This window comes from Blennius ocellaris (genome assembly GCF_963422515.1).
Source record: "Blennius ocellaris genome assembly, chromosome: 10".
Taxonomy (NCBI): Eukaryota; Metazoa; Chordata; class Actinopteri; order Blenniiformes; family Blenniidae; genus Blennius; species Blennius ocellaris.
The window spans coordinates 19,526,890-19,548,785 of record NC_137659.1 but is presented as its reverse complement, the minus strand read 5'-3'; the positions used below and the strand labels follow the sequence as shown (position 1 = coordinate 19,548,785).

Here is a 21,896-nt window from a genome sequence, read left to right as displayed (position 1 = left end):
TATAATTTCTACTTTACTTTTTCTAATCTACATGTATGATGTCAGTATTGTGCGCCATTTCATAGACAGTACCTTTGAGGTGGCTTCTATAACGCCTGCATAAAAATTGGAATAACTATCAATCTGAAGTTGTTCTTTTGTGACAGCTTTAAAAATGGTTATCAATTAAAATTTAAGGGGGCGAAATATGCTTTTAAAACTTAATAGTAACTTTAACTGTTTTACCAGAATTACATGTATTACTTCTTATTTACGCGACTGACTGCTGTTCGGACCCCAATAACGTTCGTGATGGCTTCGAAATCTCGACGTCGATCCCGATCCAGGTCTAACAGCCGGGGCCAGGACCGCCGGAACAAGTCCAAAGTGATCCAGTCCCGCTCTCCAGAGGAAAGGAGAGGCCGGGGGCAATCTGCGGATAGACCTGCCAGAGGGCGGTCCAGCAGCAGAGACTCACTCGATGGCTCTCCGGCACGCCAACGGCCTCAACGCCGGGACCGCTCCGGCTCGGGTAGCGGCTCAGAGAACGACCGCAGGCCGGGACCGATTGGTCTCAAAAGCAAGTCCAGGGGTCGATCATCAAGGTAACAGGTTTACGATTATGGTGAAGTTAGTCAACCGTGAAAGGGGCACATAAGTAGGCACGCGGCATATAGCCCCATCGGACCAAAATACCCGTATGTTCCATCTTTGCAATATTTAGTCCATGATCCTAAAGATGCATAAAAGTTACTCAAAGACGTTTTCCAATTTGTGAAAATGCAAAAAGTTTTCCTCCCAAATCTATATTGGTAGCAGTTGTTTTCATATACAGTACCTACATAAAACCAAGGCCACTTCAAGTGGCACTTGTGATACGCCTTCATTTTATACTCGATTTAAAATACAGGTTTATACATTGCTCGGTTTTTACAATCCAGAAATGTCCTTTTCAGTATTGTCTGCACTCCATTTCCTCTATTTTGTTTCCTAAGTTGTGCTTCTTGGACTCTTGGGTATTTGTGCTATACCTTTTCCATTAAACGCGGTCTACCGATCTTTATCCACTGGACCTTTGTTCGTGGTCTTTGTTACTCTTTCTTCACATGCATTTCCCCCCACCCAAAAAACTTTACTTTCAGGGTTTAGAATAAGCCACTCAAAAAACGTGAGAACGAGTCACATCAAAATGTTCAGTTTCTTCAGCATATTTATTTAAGAGATAATTGTTTGCTTGCAAAACCTTTTCTTTTTTTCTTTTTCTTTTTTTTTTACTTTGACCAACGATCAAACGTCTTTAAAGCTGTTAAATCAGCACTCTAAATCCAAAGAACCTTAAGAATTGGTCAATTAAATATGTTTGTTAATAAAACCTTCATTAAAGATTTGATGTTGACTGTATACAAGGTTGTTTTTATACCGAAAAATTTGACATGTGATGAAAAGACAATACCTAACTATCAGTATTGTTGCAGAATCTGTTAAAATTCTTCCTCAAACGTTTAGTTTTCGGAGGCCCTCAGATAGCTTCTATTAGTTTTTTTCACTGGGAGTGAGCAGAATGGACATCAGAGCAACAGTTAAGTGATAAAATGAGAGACAAAGTTGAGGTAGCTCTGTCTTGTACGTAGTAGAAAATGAGGAGGAAGCTGCCAGACAAATGGAAGTGAGACGTTTCATGGACGCCATGATGGTGGACGTGAGTCTTAATGGTGAAAATGATGGAAGAAATTTTGTACAATTCTATATTTTTCTGCTTGGTGTGGAATTCACTCAATAATTATTATTTTTTTGCTTGATTAGTGTTAAAGTGTTAAGTGAAATTGTATTCTACTTTTCCATTTTCTTTGTACATTTAACAACATGAATAAAGCATCACCACTGTAATACACAGCTGCAGTGGATCAAAGCAGGAATAGTACATCGATTTAATTACTGGGAGATTATCTGCAATCCTTAGGGTTCTGCTTTTGAATAGAATTAACTTTTCCGTGACACATGTGGGAAAACTAAGGAAATGTTCCTCTAAAATCTGTAATAAACAACCTTTTCTTTGTGCCCTGAAGTCCAGACCGAGGGAGTCCAGTCAGAGACAGACAGAGGAGAGAGCGGGGCCGGGAGCGACAGCGGTGGAAGAGCGACAGCAGAGACTGGGAAAGAAAAGGAGACCGAGACAAGAGTCAGGAACGGAGGAAGAGGAGTGAAGACCGGGAGCGAGGAAGGAGCGAAAGAAGCCATGAAAGGTCCGACAGGGACCGACGGAGGCAGTGCTCAAGTTCACCCGAGTCGTCCAACAGCTCAGGATCTGATCACGAGAACGGCACCGTCAAAGAGAAAGAGGAGATGAAGAAACAGAGGGAGCGGATGAAAGCTTTGGAAACACCTGAAGAGAAGAGGGCCAGAAGATTGGCAAAGAAAGAAGCGAAGGAGAAGAAGCGGAGAGAAAAGATGGGCTGGAGCGAGGAGTACATGGGATACACGAACGCAGACAATCCGTTTGGCGACAACAACTTACTGGGTACCTTTAAATGGCAGAAGGTGAGCGGCTTGTCATTGTTATCGACATGTCCTTAAATAACGTGCGTTAGAAATTACATTTATATCTCCACGTATCTTTGCTTTGTGCATGTTTTCAGGCCTTGGATCGGAAAGGCATCGGTCACCTTGGAGAAAAAGAGCTGAAAGAGAGGAACAAACGTATTCAGGAGGAAAACCGCAGGGAGTTGCAAAAGGTATATACCGAGGACGAGTGAACACTGGTGTTAAGGCGGTGCACCATTGAGAGTCAATCCGTAGCTAGGGACCAGGAGAGAGTGCACACGACACGTTTAATCATAATTACTTGGGTTGATGTAGGTGAAACAACTTCGTCTGGAAAGAGAGCGAGAGAAGGCCATGAGAGAGACGGAGCTGGAAATGCTGCAGAGGGAGAAAGAGGCAGAACATTTCAAAACCTGGGCTGAGCAGGAAGACAACTTCCATCTGCATCAAGCCAAACTCCGGTCGGTTTACCCAATACTGCTTCCTTCCAACAACTATTGTCACGCCACTGAGGACTTCCTACATTGTCCCCACAGTGACGTCTTGATTTAACCACACTGCTTCGTTCTTTGCTTTGTTTAGATCTAAGATTAGAATCCGTGACGGTCGCGCCAAGCCCATTGACCTTCTGGCCAAGTACATCAGTGCAGAGGATGATGATCTTGCTGTGGAGATGCACGAACCCTACACGTTCCTCAATGGGCTGACGGTCACCGACATGGACGACTTGCTGGAGGACATAAAGGTTGGTAGTCCCAGAAATGTGTCGTGTTATGAGAGCCGAGGGTCGCTTTATCAGGCCAGAATTGCTTTTATAGTGGAAACATAAAAAGCCAAAGCATTCTGACTCTGAACATGTAAAAAGTCAATTGCTACTTTTCAAAATGAGCACAACAACTTCACGGCTCCACGTTGCTCTTGTAGGTTTATATGGAGTTGGAGCAAGGCAAGAACGTGGACTTCTGGAGGGACATGACGACCATCACTGAGGACGAGATCAGCAAGCTGAGAAAACTGGAGGCTTCCGGGAAAGGACCAGGTACCGCCCTTTTTCACATGCTATGGTCCCACAGTAGTGTATCAGGCCAAGCTTCTCTCTGTCTTCACGTCGTTTATTTTTATTTAGTTAAGCCGAAAACATTACTTTGTCTCTGCAACCCTTTTAATCGCCAGGCGACCGTCGCGAGGGCATCAACACAGCTGTGAGCACAGATGTTCAGTCGGTGTTCAAAGGAAAGACGTACAGCCAGCTGCAGGCGCTGCACATGAACATCGAAACAAAGATCCGAGCTGGAGGGTCCAATCTGGATATCGGTTACTGGGAGAGCTTGATGCAGCAAGTCAGGGTCTACATGGCCAGAGCCAGGTGGGACTCTAAATAAGTTCTCCTCTCGTATTCGATAGAGCTCTGAAGCATATTATAGTGTATATGGGGTTTGTTTTTTTTAGGGAGGGGTGGTGATAAAAGTATGTTTCCATTTTTTTTCTGTCCCAGGTTGAGAGAACGACACCAGGATGTTCTCCGGCAGAAGCTATTCAAGCTGAAACAAGAGCAGGGCGTAGAAAGTGAGCCGTTGTTCCCCATCATCAAAGAGGAGTCTCGGAGTGACGATGACGGGTAAGTTTCCACTGGAGTCACATGTGCTGCTCTACTTTATTACAATCCCAACAAGAGTGAGCTTTGCGTTGTAATGTCCCTCCTCTGGGTCGTCAAATTAATAGTGACTCACTGGAATACTTGTCTGGAATACTGGAATACCTTGGTCCTTGTGATGCACTGCGTTTTCATGTCGACAAAAAAAAAAACCTTCATACTTTTGTGTTCTAGAGAGGCGACTGGAAGTCAAACAAGAGACTCCCTGACAGAGGAACCATCCAGCTCTTCCACAAGAAGCAGAGCCAGAGGCGGGGAGCCGGGAGACGAGGAGGCGGGACCAAGCCGATCCACGGCGGGAGGCCAGGGTGAGGATGGAGCAGAGAAGAGCGATAAGGACGAGGAGAAGGACGAGGCGGTGGAGGCCGTGCTGACGGAGGAGGACCTCATCCAGCAGAGCCAGGCGGAGTACGACTCGGGCCGGTACAGCCCCGCGCTGCTCACGACTTCCGAGCTGCCGCTGGACACGCACACCATCAGCCCGGAAGAAGACCTGCAGCGACTGCAGCTGGCGCGCAGACAGCTCCAAGTCACCGGTACGAGACCGCGCGGCCATAAAGAGAAGGTGACGCATGTGTGAAATCTGCTGACTCGCCGTATTTTATGTTCCCGTCAGGTGACGCCAGCGAAAGCGCCGAGGACGCCTTTGTGCGTCGCGCAAGAGAAGGCATGGGCAACGACGAGGCCCAGTTCAGCGTGGAGATTCCCGTCACGGGGAAGATGTACCTGTGGGCCGACAAGTACCGGCCCAGGAAGCCCCGCTTCTTCAACAGGGTGCACACCGGCTTCGAGTGGAACAAGTACAACCAGACGCATTACGACTTCGACAACCCTCCGCCCAAAATCGTCCAAGGTTACAAGTTCAACATCTTCTACCCGGACCTGATCGACAAGCGCTCCACCCCGCAGTACTTCCTGGAGCCCAGTCCCGACAACAAGGACTTTGGGATTTTAAGGTTTCACGCCGGCCCACCGTACGAGGACATCGCCTTCAAGATCGTGAACAGAGAGTGGGAGTACTCGCACCGACATGGCTTCCGATGCCAGTTCGCCAATGGGATCTTCCAGTTGTGGTTCCACTTTAAGAGATACCGCTACAGGAGATAAAGGCAACAAACAAGTGTGGACCAGGGCCCTGGTTGTTGCTGTTGTTTTTTTTATATTTCTAATTCCCACAATTTGTTAAAAAGGCAGGAGAGTCACTGTTCTTTGTGTTCTAGCTGCTCATATGTGAAAGCAGCTTTTTTTTTTTTTTTTTTTTTATCTACAAACGTTCCTGTACCGTTTTCCATAACTGTAAATGTGAGGTCTCAAAAAAACATGCATTAAAGTTGTTTTTTTCCCCTCCCTTTATACTCTTTGCATGTTGATTTTCTGCTGCTAATACAGAAATGTAACGGCCATTTTATGAATCTCAATACTCGTGCAGATACAAAGATGACTCGTGTCTGCAGGTGATTTCCAGTTTTGGCAAATTAAATGTTACTGAAAAGAAAACGTGAATACACTGAAATGACAATTCCATTTTAAAAGATTTTATTACATTAACAGATCTTTACAGCTAGTTGTTAAAAATATAAGTGGCTCAATTTCAGTTAAAGAACATTCCTTGTGATCGCCATACCTGTACAACATATCCTACTCTATAAAAGGGTATTAGTAGGAAATCCAAAAACAGACTTGCATATAAAATGAAAGGCGAGGCAGAAATTCAAGTATTTCCTACTTGGACAAAAGACATCCAAAGTTGTTGGGTTTTTTTTGGTGTCAAGTCTCAAGCAGTCCAGTCACTCAAAACAAAGCCTGGAAGGTTTTTGTGCCTCAACTTGCTGTAAACACCTCGAACATGAATTTTTTATCTGTCATATCACAGATGAACCAATGCATCCAGTATTTTGTAAAAATGTCTGATGGGTCCCAATAGTTTCCGACCTCCTTGCTGCTCGGACCCTCATTACATTGTGGCAGTGGGAAAAAAATTAAAGTGTCCTGCTTGTGGCTTTCAGATTTCGGACTCGTCGTCGATGTACTGCAGAGAGGCGCCCTCCTCACCGGTGTGGTTGTTGTTCCCGGGGGCGTAGTCGCCCTCCGCCACCAGGGGCTTGTCCTCTGCAGGCGGAGGCCTTGCTGCAGCTCCATGAGCCTGGGAGGAGTTCAGGGCCTCCTCGTCGTGCGCGCCCTGAGGTTGTCCGCCGCTCTTCTTCCCGCAGTTCCATGGCAGAGGTAGATGGCCTTTGTAAAAGTTCCAGGCCAAGAGAGCCAGAAGAGTAATCACAAGAAGTGCAACCACGACCTGCAGTCCAGTGACTGAGGGGCCATCGGTCTGAGCTTGGGGAAGCAGAGGCAGACCCCCCCTGCCCGAGCCTGCCGGGTTGATTGACACTTGGTACTCGGCCACAGTGCTTGTGTACTCGTCGGTTTTGGAGCGCTCCTCCGAGACGCAGCGGTATCGACCAGCGTCGTTGACCGAGGCGTTGAGAATGAGCAGTCCGCCGCATTCCAGTACCTGGAAGCGAGCGGAGGGCTCCAGGGCGCCGTTGTCCCGCTCCCAGCTGGTTTTAGCCAGTTTGGAAGGTGAAGGGCAGTTTAACTTCAGATTACCACCAGGCCAGATTGACTGATTGAAAGGCTTGATAGGGTCTGAAATCAAAACACAGACGAATGAATCGACGGGAGGGCTACAGGTGAAGGTGGGAGTTTACATCTGTTCAAATGCGGTTGTAAGTGTAAATGGTTAGTGAATAACTTACCTGCATCCGGGCAAAGAGAAGCATCTCCTTTCTTGACACTTTGGATTAGCTTTCTGAAGAAAGAGACAAAATAACCGCAGTGAGCGTATTGAGAAGACAAAGCGCTGCTGTTTGGAGAGCTACCGACCTGCGTGCATTAGAAAGAGAGATGCATTTCTTGACGGTGGCGTCCCAGCCACAGTACGGGTCTCTGGCGAGGACACAGTCCATGCAGGATGACGACCTCTCACAGGTGGCAGCTGGTATTTGCGCAGCTCCGTAGTCTGAGCCAGCATAGAGGTGACCCTGAACACGTTGGAGCACAGCAACACGGAGCAAAGACACTCACCGTCGGGCGTCAATGTAAAACAATCCACCTCAAAACACCACGAATCATGGATTTAAATGTGATGAATTTAAATTACCATCACGTCAGAAAACTTGAGAATCTTGATGGACTCCGGGGGATCAAACACTTGTATTTCCTCGATGATGAACATCTCTCCGTTGTAGTTGACTGCTTTGAGCATCGTGCCTTCCTCTTTTCACACAAAGACAAGAAAAACGTGCCGTTTTCACAAGTGTGCAGTATGACATCAAGTTAGAACAGTAAACCATATTCAAATATATTTTTGAAAAAAATATGATTGAAAAAGAATCCCGACCGCACAAACCTGTGCCTATGAACATCACACGGTGTTTCTCGCCATCTGTATCCTGCACCTCATTCACTATGATCCGTGTGAACGTGGGCCCCTTCCGCACCAGGACGGGCTTCCCCCTTATTGGCTGGATGGCCTGGTCCATGAGGGGCCGATCTTTGATAAATTGAAGGGTCCGGTCTGGGAGGTCCAGAGTCTGATTTATGCCTGCTTCACGAGCCTCGTTGTTTATACACTGGCAGGGAGAGAGAAAAGAGAGAACAACGGAGTCAAGAACACAAAGAGATTGGGCTTCCTGTTGGGAAGACTTGCAAACCCCCCCCCCCCCAAAAAAAAACAACAACAAAAAAAAACAATAGAATAAACACATGCACACTGAATATCGGTGTCGACTTACAGCTCCAGGCCGAGGGACAGGGACATCTCCGCTATACATCACCCACTTGACAAAAGAGGTTTCTACGGTGACGGGGGTCTTGTACTTCCCCTCCGCAAACACTTTGCTGATTTCAGACACATGGTACGCACACACAGCAGACAGACCCGACGTGTCCCTGAAGCACACAGAAGAATTCATTCTAACTACAATGCTGAAGGGATTAATGGGCAAGAGATTCTCAGTCCTCTTTACCACTGGTATTTCCGTGAGTTCAAACGTACGACTGCGGGGTGAAGACGGCGTAGAAAACACACTCCTTCCAATGCTTCCCCGGGTCACACCAGCGGTATGTGTCTTGGATGATGTAGGGCAGCTGGGACTCGAGCACTGGGCAGTCCATTCTGGCCTTCAGGAAGGACGTCCACTTCTTCTGCAGAGTCCTCTGACCTCCGAGATCCCCCTGTGACCGCCGGCCGATGACATAACGGGCACCGAGACAAACAGGATGCGCAATCAGGCAGCGGAAAGGGCGGGACGGCAGCCATTGAGGAAGTGCGGCGTACACGCCATTGTAACTGCGATGGGTGCACGCGTTCAGTGTAAACTCGTCGTCACCTTGCAGACGCGAGCCACGCGGGAAACCACCAGTTTGTTGTAGCAGTCGCACTCCACAGCCGTTTCACTGAAGAACAGGTAGACTTTGTCGTCGTCTCCCTCCGCGCTCTCGTCGCTCTCCGGCATCTGGGCCATGGAGACAAAGTTGGGCTCTGGCGAAGGAACAAAGTCAAGGTGAAATTCTCTACCGAAAAAGGTCAAGACACGGACATGGGGGAAAAAAAAAAGTTGAATGCATTCAAGTATTTACTGCACAACCATGAAGCCAGGAGCTTTTGAACTCGGTGCGTACGGAGACGGGAGAGCTGCGCATCAGGATGGGCTCCGAGCCCAGGAAGTTCATGGAAGTGGCAGAATACAGGTCATTGTCTGGCGGGACAAATAATTCAGACGTAACCATGGAGGCAGGTTTGGATTTGATCCATAAGGTCACTCGCTGGCTGCACGATCGCTACTCACCAACCATGAGAGAGGCGTATCTCTGGAAAGGATCAAATGGACACTTCCCTTTACCATCCTCAGCCTTCTTCTCCAGAGTCAGCTTCCCATCCGCATAAGACTAAACCCAGCAAACACATCAGCCGATCTTAAAGTCACTCAACAATCTGTGTGGTTTCTACAGGTGGCCGGTGGAATCTCTCACCATGTAGTCACACTCGGGATCAAAAGCATTCGTTCCACACACATAAATCCTGTCGTCCTCCATCTTGTGCAGGATTCTGATGTAGTTCTTGCACTCAGTCTGCAAAATACATCAAATAAGTCACGTCGAGAACGTCTCAGAAAAACCTTAAATAGAGAAATGTGCAAGTAAGCCATTAAATAAACCAACCTCTGGGTCTTTCCCCTTGTTTTTACAGTCATCTTCCTGTTGTTGTGTCACTTCCCATTTAACCTAAATAAATGAAGCAAAACTTAATTTAATTTTCTTCACAGTGAAGAGTCGGTTGTTCTGTAAAAGGAATAAACAGATGCAATTCTCTTTTGGCATTGTACGTGGCGCTATTTCACAAGTGACCGCAGGGCAAACAATTTAAAATGTTGAGGAAATGAGAAATCAGCGACCACAAACGACCTCATCACTAAGACATACTGTTTATTATCTCTTCTTGATATATGTATGCCCTTGTCATTTCATTTTATTCTGCCAGTCACCTCATGAGATACCATGTAATTTTGTGTTGTGTTATGTCTCTCTTAAAAATGAAAACATGCACCTCAACTAGATTACCTGTATAAATAAAAAAAATGTTTTTTTAATCTGACAGAGACAACAAACATCACAGTTTTGCTTTGACTGTTTTTGAATAAAATCCATAAATAATTAGATCATTCTATGTAAACCTTTAGATATTATATTATAATATATTATATTATATTATATTAAATAAATAGTCATTTTAAATAGTCATAGGTAAATTGTCATTTCTGAAAATTGAGCTGCTGATACACACACTCATTGCACTGGTAGTAAAAGGGTAAACTTTAGACAAAGAAAACTTATTTTGTATAGCAGCATAGGCTGTTCAGAGACACATTTATTACATTTATACATGTACACATTGATAATTATGAATAAAAAATTAACATAAAACTATTGTAATTTGCAAAATGGACTCTTTGCAGCTGCATGTGGCACGTGTACCACGGCCTGCCAGATGTGTTGTCTTCCACTGATGCACGCCTCTCATGAAAAACTTAATTGTGCAGTTTGTCAAGTTAGTGATCTCTGTTATGATGCGAGATTGTGGTGTAAAGATTTGCTTATGAAACCCAGGTTTGTACTTGAAAGCCCTGCAGTTCTGCGATAAGGAATTTGGTCTTTTGTCGTCAGACAAACACAAGCCATTAATGACATGCAGACAATCTATTCATGTTCTTACTGCAGCAAGTTTTTTGGAGATGTCACTGAGGTCAAGAGCATACACCGCCTCCCGGGCACCCAGAAGCAGCAGGTTCAGGTCTTCTCTCAACAGCATGGTGGAGTAGTTGAACACGCCTTCCTCATGAAACACATGGCTGTTGTCCCCTGGAGACAGAACGTCCACTCTTTTAAACTCGGGGACCCATCGGCGATCGGGGCCCTCGATTCCCAATGACCGAGGCCAAACTGGAAACGTCAACGTTACACAAGGCGGAGAGGAAACACTCACTATGGTAAGGCACAAATCTGCGGGGGACACAGTCCAACGGCGAGTCTTCCTCTAGCGTCAAGGCCAGGGGCAGCAGGCAAAAGACAGTGAGGGACAGCAGCGGATGCATGGCTCCTTTGTTTGAGCGAAGAGGAATTTAGGCTTTATTGTTTCCCCCTAACAGTCAGTCATAGAGGGGTAAAGACAGCGAGTGGCATCTATGACGCGATGAGGTCTGTGCTGTCTGAAGGGCACTGGCCCCTTTACTGGCCCCGCTCAGCAGGCTGTCCATGGTGAGATGGATGGCACAGACCAAAGAAACAAAGCAGGGGAGGGCTGAAAGAGACAAGGTTGTACGGATATCACAATCAATTCGTCGGACATGAGACCCGAGAGAAAGGGATCTCTTAACATGTGCAGCGAAAACACGTAATGGAGGGGGGGGGGACAACACAAAAAAACAAACATGGGGTGTGAGAATACACGATGAAAATGTGTTAAAACAAAGTGAAGGAGTTTTGCCAGAGAGTACAGAGTGAGCTAAAGTCAGCGCGGCAGTAATTCTGTCAGTGCCATAGTGATGTTAATGCAGGGCCATGAAAGGCATTCAGCAGGGGTGCAGGGATGTCAACTTCAGCTCTCCTGCGGCACCAAACACCAACACAATGAGAGATTCACGCGGAGTGCCAAAGTCTGGCGCAGACGGGAGGAGAGTGCCTGCGCCGTGTTTGCTGCAAGAGCAATTTCACACACAAGAGACAGGAAACGTGTTGGTTAGGAAAGAAACGTTCGCCCGAGCAAAACACGGGGTGATGAGCCGCGATGGTTATCGACCTCAACTTTTACAATAACGGCCGCCGTTTTCAGCGACTCTGTCAAGCGTTATTACTACAAGTACAGCCGTCCAAAGTGGGTGTGTGTGTGTGTGTTTGCGTATGCGCGCCTTTTTTCCCCCGAAGAGAGGCGCTTGTGTGTGTTTTGCTGATGAGCCACGACATGTCAGAGAATGCAGTGCTAATAAGATGCTTCACATATTTAGCCCTGGAGCCAAAAGACAGCTTCACCCAGCGTACATCTGCACGCACATATTGCGCCATGACCACCAACTTCATGCACCGAAGCAAGAACAAGCCCTTTGGCAAGTGTGTTCCAATGAGTATCTTATCACTTGTCAAGTTCAGACAGCATTGCACAGTATACCCCAAAGGCCACGTAATAACTGAGTATTAAGGGGAGAGTTTGTTTAAAATCAGAATCCCAATAGAAGCTCTCAAGACATTTTTTTTAATGTATGAAAAAAACATGGCACAGGGAATTATTGATGTTAACGGGTAGACATAAACAACTTTAACTTGAGGCTATATTACCTGTTTCAGTTATCATTTTTACCAGGTCTGCTTGCATTTCTGAAGTCAGCACTGTCTTTATGCAATCTCAAATCTAGCTCTGTAGCTAGAGGCATTGCTCAGGTAAGTAACTTTACTATATACCGTTTGCATGCACTGGTAAAGATAGTGATTTTGCTATGTCTGTATTAATTATCAAAATTACCAACTTTACTCTGTTTCATGCATTGTTTTATCTGCACCCATGTGCCTTTTTAAAACGTTTGTGACTATATATAAGCTGAATACTGCAACTTTATATATGCGTTGCTAAGAATTGTAACTTTACTATGTGTGTATGCGTCGTTCTATCTGCGTGCTTTTTAAATGTTTGCGCCATTTATGTCTGCAATAGGCAAAATAATCCACAAAGCACATAAAGTTAGTTGTTTATTCTATTAACATTAGAAATAAAGACACATATAGTCTAGATATATTTACTACGTGCCTGTATTTGTTAACGTATGTAATTTTACTATAATTCAGATGGATAAGGTTAGTAATTTAACTATATTTCCATAAACATGGTCAAAGGTTGCAAATTGTTAATGTTTTAAACGCGCACACACGCAAATGGGCTGGAAATCTAACGCCCCAGCAGCAAAAGTACATCAACGCCAGCAATTTTCCCTGCATGTCTGTGTTGTTAAGTCTGTTCATGTCATTATAAATCTGTAAGATTTGTTCAAGTGAGCCGTTTTTTCTTTTTTTTTTTCTTCTTTTTAACGCACTGGGTTCAGTTAACCGTCAAACACCCTACCTGCGCGCGGACACGCCCAAACAACAAGGAAGGGGAAAAAAAGAAAAAGAAAAAAAGAAACACCTGTTCAAACACGATTTTAAGACCAACTTTAACAAAGATCCTCTTTAAGAAACTGCAAAAAAAAAAAAAACCTCACAAAGTGGAATAAAGCGGAGAAAAGACGTCCGGACATGTGCGCGTGGTGAAACTCTCAGGTTTCACAACAGAACGAGCTCCGGGGGGTGGAGGAGCTGGAAGTGGTGGAGGAGGAGGAGGTGGGGGACTCACCGCCTGGAGATCTTCTACTTTCCCTTCAGATTTCCCTTCGTGATTGGAGCCTCCGTCCTCCCGGAGGATCCTTCCTCAACACCCGGCCCTGCACCTCGCACCCCGCGGCGGAATAGGAGCCGAATGGCCGCGCAGGTTTCTTGTCTTCTCGCTCGCTCTCTCTCTCTCTCTCTCTCTCTCTCTCTGTCGCTCTCTCGCTCTCTCTCTCTCTCTCTCTCTCTCTCTCTCTCTCTCCCCTGTTCAAACTGAGGACCTGCCCTCGGATCTGATTAAGGTCTCATTGTTCTTTCTCACTTTGATCCGTCGGCAGAGGGCACGACTGCTTCCAAATACACCAGCTGGAAGAAGAAGAGGAAGAAGAAGAAGAAGAAGAAGAAGAAAAAAGAAGAAGGTAAAAGACAAAAGCGTCTGATTGGGAGGAAATCTAAACCATCGACATGTTCAAACAGGAGCTGTGGTTCACTCATAAATTCTGTTGTGTCCTGAAGGAATTTATGACTAGATGGTGGAGGGATACTTTGATTATTATTATTATTATTATTATTATTATTATTATTATTATTATTATTATTATTATAATTATAACAATCTCTCCATGTAATATTTACACCTGCACCTTTCTATTTGACAACTTCCAGTTTTACTGAGTTTGTTGTTTCTTTTGTTTAGTTTGTTTAGTTTTATTCATCTAATACAGATTCATACCATACCATACCATACCATACCATACCAAGAAACATTATTTTCAAACGTTTTAAGAATTGGTTCAGTACAATGTGAAACTGTTGCTGTGATAATCAAATTTCCCCATACGGATTATTAAAGTCTCATCTAATCTCATCAAACATGTCTTTATTTTTTGCAAAAAAAAAGCAATTACTACTGAAAATGACTTCCATCTCAACAAAAAGCAAATACAGTGAATAGACACAAATACTGCTGCATTATGCATGTTATTCCAACTTCACCTTGATAGCATGGCTTTGACCTGGATGTTTTGCTCACACTGCCCTCAGTGTTCCACTAGTCTTAAGACTTATGTTTTAAAAACGTCAACAAATAAACCAAAAAACTACTTCTACCTCTCAGCAGCAATCCCCTGACCTAAATACATCAATACACACACACACAAGATCTGATGTGCAATTACTTCAATGAAAAGTTAAACTAATAAAGTAGAAGCTTCATTGAGCAGCTTAATAAAACAAATAAAATCTATTATTTATTGGAAATAATAAGAAAATGATAATGCTTTAAGGCCTGGTTTAAAAGAAATGATTGCGTCAGAGGTCCTCAGGTATTCAGGAAGTTTGTTCCACAGGTGAAAACCTTGGGGTCGGGATGCTTCATATTTTACTTGTAAATCTCAGAAGTATTTCGGCCCAAGACCATTCGTAGCTTTACAGATGAGAAGTAAGATGAAATCACTCCTTTAGTGCAGGAATCTTTTTATTCTTACAGTGTTTTTCAGACGGCAGTAAGCTGACGTGATTATTGTCCTAATTAAAGTGGTTGTTGAACTTTATCTGCGAGTCTAAAATGACCCCCACATTTCCAGCTTGATTTGTTGTCTTGGCTACCGCGGAGTTCAGCTGAGCACTGACCTTTGACCTTTCCTCTTCGGAGGCCAAAAACCCTTTTTTTCTGGCTGTGGTTATTCAGTGATGCCAGTACAATATACAGGTATGTGTCATCTGTATAATTAGAATAGTAGAAGCTATAATGTTCCATGATCCCAGTCAGAGTTCAATCAAAGAAGTACGAGGATGGAGCTTTGAGGAACCCCAAAAGTGATTTTCATTGGCTCAAGTTTATAATTACCTATTGACACATAATAGTCCTGATCTTGCTCGTCAGGTTTAAACCAATATTAATGCAGGGCCTTTTCAAGTCTGCCATTCTGAACATTGGACGTCAAATGCAGCAATTAGACTCAATGACAGTAAAACTGAAACACTTGGTGTGTCACTGCTCACATAAATGTCATTCAGAACTTTAACAAGGGTTGTTTCCGTGCTGGAGTTTGACCTCAATCCAGACTGAAAAACAATCAAGTTATTGTTTTGTGCCATAAAATAATTAAGCTGTGTGTGTGTATATATATATAAATAAAGGGTAAGGCAGGTTTGATAAGGGTCTATAATAATGATGATGCATCCAGATTAATCTTATATTAAAAGAAGTTTGAAAACTGCTGTCTCGAGAGCTTTTGAAAAAAGGCCTGTCTGAAGGGATCGCTTATCTATCTTATTGCTTATTGCTTGCTTATTTATCATTCCTGCACGAAACTTTCCTGCTGCTGCAGACAGTTTTGGCTCCGACTCTGGCTGTGGTGTCAATTATATTTAGAACTCTCGAGCTCACGTTATCTACAAGGTCATGCACAAGAGCTGAATAGGGAGTAAACGCCTGGCTAAATTTTTATACAAATTTTTTTTTAAACATTCAAAGATACAGAGAGAAAGTTATCCACTCTGGACACCGACGGCAATTTAGAGTCATCACCAGTTATCTTCAGAAACTTGTTGAACTGTGGGACGACATTAGAATCACCAGTGAAAAGAAACAAACACAACTTTTTTACAATTGACCAAAATTGCACATATTTCATGATTTATTCATCATGTGTTTGAATAGGATAATATAGAATTCCTCTAAGAGGTTTGTATTATGTAATAATGGTGCGATATGTAATAATGTAATACCTTTTCAACTCACGATGTAATAAAGCCGCATTTTGTAACAATGTGCCGCATTATATAATAACTTGTCACATATTGCAGTTATTACAAAATGTGGATTGAAAAGTGGCACTGACAATCAGGTTTCATTTTTTTTCAAGAGAATAGAAATGACCGGTGGAAATACAGATTGACTTGCAACTTTAAAAAAAAAAAAAGAAGAGCAAAAGCAAAGACTGAATATACATATTTTCTTTTCTCATTATTAAACATACAACCATGTTTACAGATAAAAACAGATTTTATTACATCATGCACCAGAGTATTATTTTGGAACACACATTTTGTAATAGCTGTTGCCATATGTTATTACAAAATATGACCCAAGTTTTTTTGTTTGTTTTTGCAATAGAGTTAAGTAAATATGGTCCTGATGTTTCTACTGTCACAAAAGTCACAGGCACTGTGCCTTTTCAATGTTTTCTGTTATTGCCACTAACTTATCATTGTGAGTTTGGATGAAACCAGGAGCAGTACGGCCACTTACCTGATAAATATTTAACAATACAATTCTGACGTGAAAAACCCATAGGAAATCCTGGATTTCCTGTAAAATGAGTACTTGGTGTGATATTAAAGCCTGTGTGGCGTAAAAGGGGTATAGTGTGAGTCAAGCTTTGTGAGTGTGGGTTTATTTTTCCAGTCATTGAAAAGAAAAGCGGCAATTATAGAAAATGTAAATGTCACTTTTTTTTGGGAGGACCAAGTCTTGGGTGTCCTAAACATAGTTGTTTTTTCTTAACAAACATTGTTTTTTCATTATGAATGTGTGGGATAATATTGAAGATGTTTAAAGTTGAAAAAAGGTATATAAAAAAAAAAATAAAACAAGTGTTTATCTGTCTTGACCAGATGTTGGATGCAGTAGTTTCAATGCAAATGTCTAAAATTGTCTCACTCCCATATCAACTGTGGAAAACAAGATGTAAAAATACAATAACTCGTATCCATGCAAAACAATTTAATGCCCTCAAAATCTAACAAACACTTTTCATTGATAGTCATCGAGTCGACACAACACATCATGTACAAAGATACAAGAAACTGTTCATTGTAAGAAGACACTTATGAATGAACTCACAGTTTGACACGAGTTTGTATTAATTTCACAGGTAGAAATATTCCTCACATTTATTCAAGCACCGTCAGATCTGGAGATCACATGTTGCAGGTAGAAATGTAGGATGGGACATAATACTGTGATCGAAGCCGGGAGGAAAAAATAAATAAATCAGCTTCCTTCTGCAAGAGTGTGGCGGGATCGTTATTGGTATTTGTGCTGAAGATCCCAGATCTTTGTGCAGATAGAACGTCTCTTCTCCTTCTCGTGGACACAACTTCCACCAGAGGGCATCGTCACACATTAATACAGTAAACAAGATTTCGCTGGAGGAGGAAATGAAAGCAGCTGGGATTTCCAGACAAGTCCTGGTGACTCATAGCACCACATAAGACCACAAAACACAGTAGCAGATGATGAGAAAACACATTGAAATGCATCAACAGCAGAGCTGTAAATGAGCCACATTAATGTCACGGAAGCAACAATACAGAAATGTTATTTTTTTTGTTTTTTGCTGGTTAAGTCATTAATTGCAGTCAGAGCAGCAGAGATTGTGCAGTTTTCACTATCTGGTCTGCTCAACACACTTTATATTACAGCCATGTGTTACGCGATGAGAGTAATGCCTCAGTGTGGATTCTTTTATACGCCCCCGATCAGATGAAGTGTCTCAGGTCAGAGTTTGCCACTCTGGAGTTGATTTTGCCGGATCCACAGTTTGTTTGTTTAAATTCCCCCCTGCGTTTGAAGCAGCTCAGCATCCAGATGTGGGCTTACGCAGGAAAAAAATACAAAAAAAAAGAAAAAATACATTGGCTTAGCTGGTGGTTCATTCTGTATCAGCGTCTCTCCAGTGGTCTGTGAGAACATCACTTATTCATAGTTCCTGTAAACTGTTGTTTCTGTTGTTGTTGTGACATTCTTCTCGATCAGAGGCGGTTTGTAAACAGGTTATGCGAGTGGAAAGCACAAGTTGGTCACGACCTGACTGAGGCAGGTAGCGTTTAATGAGCTTGCATTCATTTAATCCAGTGTCAGGCAGTCTGTCTTGCTCTTCAGGACCTCGTCGGTCTCTTTACTGTTTATCAGTCGTTCACGAGACTGAGAGAATCAACTCAGACCGCTTCTTCGCTCCAGCAAAACCACCAACTTGGCGGCTTTGTAGTTCCTTGTCTTCCACCTACAAGGCACAGGATGAGTACGTAGCTGCAGTGAGAAAAGGGTTTGGCACTGTCGATCGATGCACAAGGTCACTCCTGGCTGGCCCGCCTCTTTTCCAGCTTTAGTTTGAGCTCTTCGTTGAGCGCTGTGAAGAGACAGTGGGACACTTGAGGCCGGGACACGGGTGGATAGATGGTCACTCGAAGATGGACACGTCATTTACTCACTCTGTGCGAGAGGAGACGGGGAGAGAATGAGTCGTCTCATCGGGTTGGTGGGTGAGGCCGGCACCGGCGAGGCCAGGATGCGGCGATCTGGAGCGGGGGACCTGGACAGGGGGCTGGTGGACCAACGATCTGCTCCCAAAAGAAAGCACGGAGCATTATGGTTTGTTTTTTATCGAACGGTTAATGGACTTGTGTTTTACGACTCCTGCAGTCTACGACGTGTTTCACTCGACCGGCATGTTCCACCCATTTGACACACATCAGCAGAGAAAGCTGGTATGCAAGATGCTTGTAAATCACTGGGACTGAGTCCAGAATCTGGAAGCAGCCAAAGTACAGTTTAACACATGGAGCGGCACACGAGCCCGCGGGACTGGAAGACGACACAATCCAACCAACCGAGCCGATGAACTCAAGTGTCCCGCGAGAGCGCTAGTGCTGCATGAAGTGAAATGAATTGACGAGAAAAATGACAAGAACAAACCTTGTTTCGGGGGTAAAGCGGGGGCTTTTGGCAGTGGGCTGGAGGGAGCAGTATGCAGGATCCTTTCTCCATTTTCATCATTGGCAGACACGTATGCTAATGAAGACACAAGCAGATTGGGACACGTGGAGCCTTAAATCTATGGAGGAGGGTAAAGTTAAGGCTAAATAAAGGTTTGCGCTAAAGTGTCCTCTCACTGATGTTTTCTTCATAAGGTTCTTCCAGTAGGAAAGGCTGGAGAGTGCCGGCTGTCTTTTCCACCAGCGCATCAATCACCTCATGTAGCGTAGCACAGGGAATCTGGAACAACAATGTGGACAGCGCTGGATTTGGTTTTTGAGGTATCGCCTCAGATTCACTGTCATCTGACAGATAAATAGCAACAGACGACCCAGAGGACGTTTCATGCCTCAAATATTTGACTTCCAAGTTTTGCAATTTGCTCAATGTCCTCCACACCCTACGTACACTTGTGGGGAATGCTGCTGAATTAAGGGAATCGCTTCATCGACCATAATGTGAATGATCCAAGTTGCAGTGGCTGCTGCAAGATTGCAAATGTAGATTTTTACAACAATGGAATAACTTTCTTTTCTTTTAAAATAGCAATTTCTGGTCTCATTTCATCTGTCTTGAAGTGATTCTACGAAATAGGCCATAAAGATTGTTTTAATTTGGGATGGGGAAGTGCACTGGTAATGAACGGCACTGAATAAATGGAAGAAAGACAAAGACGATGGCTAAATTTGGCTGGAGTGTAGCTTTAGACTGAAGTCTGCACTTACAGGATTTTCCACATCAATGACGTAACCACCTTGATCCCTCTGAGTGACCCTGTAGTGTCTGAACACTGACCTGAAGACCAAAAAGGGCAAAAACAAACAGGAGAAAAGACTCGAGGTCAAACCGGATGTCCATGCTTCACGGAGCCGAACGCACGGACATCCAGCTTGAGTTTACCCGTTGAGGTCCTGTCGGGTCGTGACCGCCAGCGAGCAGCCGTCCCTGCCTGGACGGAGCAGCATGTTTCCACAGTCCGGGTGTCTCTCCAAGAGGACTTCGGCCTCAGTTCGAGACACGGGACGAAAACACCTGCGGGCCAAAGGCACTTCGGTAACCACGCTTCGCACTACTACTGCAGTGCATCATCACAATGGAGGATGAGGGGGGGGGGGACTTACGGTGGGATTTCTCCCACTAAAGGGACCGAGAGAGGTGAAGGAGGGGCTCGCGACGGATTCCGACTCCTCCGCCTGGACCTTTCTTTGTCCACCACCTCTTTTAACATCTGCAGCTGCCCGGGGAGCAATGTGAGGCAGGATGGTACATTCAGCTGTGGTTGAACAGAAGGGAGGATCATTTAATTAAAAAAAAGGAGCTCATTAGGAAATGCAGGGTACAAAAGATACTTACGTCAATAACAGAGTAGAGGAAACCTTTCCACAGCTCCCGTGATTCAAGGTTCGGTGCCTGGGAAATACGGCGGTGCGTTTATTTCCAGCATAAATGTGTTTGTTTTGACTGATTTCACTTGAGCGTGAGCGGCACGGCATACTGTGAGTTTGGTCTCTCCATCTTTCATGCGGAGGATGAGTCTGGCCGCCTCCAGGTTTCTGTCCCGGCTGCCGTCATCCTTCAGGGACACGAACCCACAGAGGTCCAGCTTCTCCACGTACTGTTCCCAACAGACACAGAACAGGCGCTTTCAGCGTCGGCTTCTCTCACAGTGCACCCGAGACACGCCGGGGACAGCACACAACCTCAGGACTTACGTTGGTGTCCTTTGCGTTGTTGAAGAAAAACAAGGAGTTCCCACACAGACAGGTCCACAGCCGCCTGGACGCCTGGCACACACGGGACAAGACACAACCAAAACGTGGACAAAGAGACAAGCTTCTGTGATGACGGCAAGGCATGTTTTTTTTTTTTTCCCCCACATCTGTGCGATGGCCATTTCCTCTTTATCACTCATACCCTTTTCCCTTTCCCAAGGGACACATAGTAAGTGAGCCTCAGCTGCTGTCAGTCTGTGTCCACGGACCACTGCAGCACCCTGCACCTGAGCCACGCTCACATTACACCTCCATGTTGCATTGAAATGAGCCTAATGAGAGATGGGTGTGCCTCGTGGGGGCAAGGATGTCCCATTCCTCATTCCTCATTTTTCATAAATATAACCATCGGGGGGGGGGGGGGGGGGGGGACACAAAAACTGAGGGACTATACAGAATTATTGTGTGTAACTTAGAGAGTTGAGATATCGAGAATGCACTTTAGAAGACAAGTACGGTTTGGGAGTGATGGACACGCCGTGTCTGTGACAAACAGTTGATGCTCTGTTATCAAGACAAGGGGCTCCAGCCCATCCCGTGACGTAATTCCACAGACGCGCACTCTTTTGACAGCCATCATTGGCATTTCTCCGTCCTTTCTGCGTGGGGACGAGTTGAAGACGTTGTTGCATGCACTGACAGCCCCCCCACTCCCCCAAAAAGACACCCCCCGACAAAAACAAATCCCCACCAGCAGCGGTGTGCAGCCTCGCCTCGCCTCGCCCATCCGGACACAATGAGGAAGTTGACAGCGTCCCCGGGAATGGTGGCTCGAGCCGGCGTGCGCTTCACACTCCCCACGCACGCGCCCGCTGACCACCAGGTTCCGTATCCATACGAAATCGCCGTGGCACCCCCCCCTGCAGCACCGGCCCTCCCTCCCTCCCCCCCGGGGGACCTACCTTCTCCTTCGGCCCCCGCTTCTCCAGGTATCCCTCGTAGTAGCAGGGCGGGAGCTGCGCCCGGTGTCCCGCCGATCCGGAGCGCTGCCTGACGGGTGCAGCCGCCATGAGTGTCGCTGGCTGGGCACCGATCGAGGACAAAGGGGGCGCTGAGGAACTCGGGGACTGACACGCCTTCCCCGATGAGATAGGGGCCGTGGCAGTAATCCAACAGCTGGCTGGTGCAGACGGCTGCCGGTCCAGATTAGGATAGTGATAGAGGAGGGGGGTGGTGAACTGAGGTCGGGGTCCGGAGGTTTGCTGGACGATAAATCAGGTAGGCAAGAAGTGAAAAGATGATCCCACCCCCCCTGGAGGTATTTTATGAATACCTCAAATTC

General features: G+C 45.1%; 3 protein-coding genes across 3 annotated transcripts; 1 reads left to right on the top strand and 2 right to left on the bottom strand.

Moving 5' to 3' along the window:
• Nucleotides 1–276: 276 nt before the first annotated feature.
• Nucleotides 277–5,504, top strand: cactin. The gene is made up of 10 exons (XM_080503109.1): nucleotides 277–584; nucleotides 2,046–2,517; nucleotides 2,616–2,711; nucleotides 2,836–2,981; nucleotides 3,103–3,265; nucleotides 3,445–3,559; nucleotides 3,694–3,886; nucleotides 4,016–4,138; nucleotides 4,349–4,710; nucleotides 4,791–5,504. Exons 1-10 carry the CDS (start codon nucleotides 292–294, stop codon nucleotides 5,279–5,281), a joined length of 2,454 nt encoding a protein of 817 aa, XP_080359235.1. The 5' UTR covers nucleotides 277–291; the 3' UTR covers nucleotides 5,282–5,504.
• A 235-nt stretch (nucleotides 5,505–5,739) lies between these two features.
• On the bottom strand, nucleotides 5,740–13,210 carry LOC308135805 (semaphorin-4E-like). Its single transcript, XM_080503927.1, has 15 exons — nucleotides 13,107–13,210; nucleotides 10,713–11,027; nucleotides 10,443–10,588; nucleotides 9,392–9,454; nucleotides 9,203–9,301; nucleotides 9,019–9,118; nucleotides 8,818–8,928; nucleotides 8,560–8,711; nucleotides 8,226–8,404; nucleotides 7,963–8,119; nucleotides 7,578–7,800; nucleotides 7,329–7,444; nucleotides 7,052–7,209; nucleotides 6,925–6,977; nucleotides 5,740–6,814 (listed from the first exon to the last, which is right to left on the bottom strand). The coding sequence occupies exons 2-15, from the start codon at nucleotides 10,819–10,821 to the stop codon at nucleotides 6,177–6,179; spliced, it is 2,304 nt and encodes a 767-aa protein (XP_080360053.1). The 5' UTR covers nucleotides 10,822–11,027; nucleotides 13,107–13,210; the 3' UTR covers nucleotides 5,740–6,176.
• Nucleotides 13,211–16,837: 3,627 nt separating this feature from the next.
• On the bottom strand, nucleotides 16,838–20,936 carry stap2a (signal transducing adaptor family member 2a). Its single transcript, XM_080503255.1, has 10 exons — nucleotides 20,555–20,936; nucleotides 20,338–20,457; nucleotides 20,196–20,252; nucleotides 19,964–20,115; nucleotides 19,743–19,874; nucleotides 19,568–19,637; nucleotides 18,980–19,082; nucleotides 18,783–18,878; nucleotides 18,299–18,427; nucleotides 16,838–18,216 (listed from the first exon to the last, which is right to left on the bottom strand). The coding sequence occupies exons 1-10, from the start codon at nucleotides 20,696–20,698 to the stop codon at nucleotides 18,161–18,163; spliced, it is 1,059 nt and encodes a 352-aa protein (XP_080359381.1). The 5' UTR covers nucleotides 20,699–20,936; the 3' UTR covers nucleotides 16,838–18,160.
• Between the last annotated feature and the right edge of the window lie 960 nt (nucleotides 20,937–21,896).